We start from the raw sequence: 1,071 nt of genomic DNA on the forward strand, positions 1-1,071 counted from the left end.
TCCCGTCCTCGGCTTCCCCCCCTCCCTCTCTCCCTCCCTCCCTCCTTCCCTCCCTCCCTCCCTGCTGTTGGCAGGCATGGCCGACTCGACGAGCGTCATTGCCATCCGGAACATCGCCGCGGGGGAGGAGATCACCATCGACTACGCGACGGTCAACAGCGGCTTAAATACCTCCGAGGGTGACAATTTTACCTGCCGGTGCGTCCGCTTTTCTCATCCTGCCCTGCCTCCCTCCCTCTCTCCATGCCTACCCCCGTCCTCCTCTTCGGAAGTTTTTATGACCTTTTCGCGTGTCCCGAGAGGACCGCGGCACCGCATACGCCGTGCTGCGTTCCTCAGCCTCTTCTTTCCCGCTCTCCCTGCCTCCTTCCCTCCCTCTCCCCCGCCCTCCGCAGCTGTCAGGCGCGTGATTGTCGGGGATTAGTGACCAGTCGAGATTGGATGCTCCCGAAAGTGCAAGAAAAGTGAGGAATGCAGCGGGAGAGAGGGAGGGAATGGAGTGGGAGGAAAAAGGGGAGACATCAGCAAGGGGAGGGGGGGGTGGAATCCGTGAAATGTGGAGGGCCGTGGCGGCAGTGAGAGAGGAGCACGTCGTTTCGGAAATGATTTGTGCGTGGAATATATCTATATATATACTGGCCTTATCAATATACCCTCCGTCCTTCCCCTTCTCTTCCTGTAGGTACTGGCCGCATTTCCCACCCTTTGTCCGGCGTTTGATCCTGTCACAGGTGACTGCAAGCGGAAAGGAGGGAGGGAGTGAGGGTGGTGGGAAGGAAGGAGTGATCTACAGCGAAACGAAAGGGATGATTCCGTCCAGCATGTCGATTGAAGAGCTGAGTTGAGGCAGACAGCCAGGGAAGGAGGGAGGGAGGGAGGGAGGTCTGTCGTAGCGAGGATCTCTAATAAGCCGAGAGGGACAACTGGCTTCCCAAATCATTGCAGTGTAGGCGCAACATAAAAGCATCCATAGTGTCGTGCAAAGAAAGGGAGAGGGCCGTAGGGGAGGAACACAGGACAGAGAGGGGATGTGAGGCGAGAGGGAAGGAGATGGCGAGCAGCGAGGCTGCA

The 1,071-nt window shown here is 58.2% G+C and overlaps 1 protein-coding gene across 1 annotated transcript; it reads left to right on the forward strand.

Annotated features, from left to right (window-relative positions):
* Positions 1 to 76: 76 nt before the first annotated feature.
* Positions 77 to 845, forward strand: NGA_0547902 (uncharacterized protein; the record flags this gene model as incomplete). Its single annotated transcript, XM_005852409.1, has 2 exons — positions 77 to 198; positions 683 to 845. The coding sequence occupies 2 exons, from the start codon at positions 77 to 79 to the stop codon at positions 843 to 845; spliced, it is 285 nt and encodes a 94-aa protein (XP_005852471.1).
* Positions 846 to 1,071: the final 226 nt, after the last annotated feature.

The sequence above is a fragment of the Nannochloropsis gaditana genome, assembly GCF_000240725.1.
Source record: "Nannochloropsis gaditana CCMP526 unplaced genomic scaffold scaffold1282, whole genome shotgun sequence".
NCBI classification, from domain to species: Eukaryota; class Eustigmatophyceae; order Eustigmatales; family Monodopsidaceae; genus Microchloropsis; species Microchloropsis gaditana.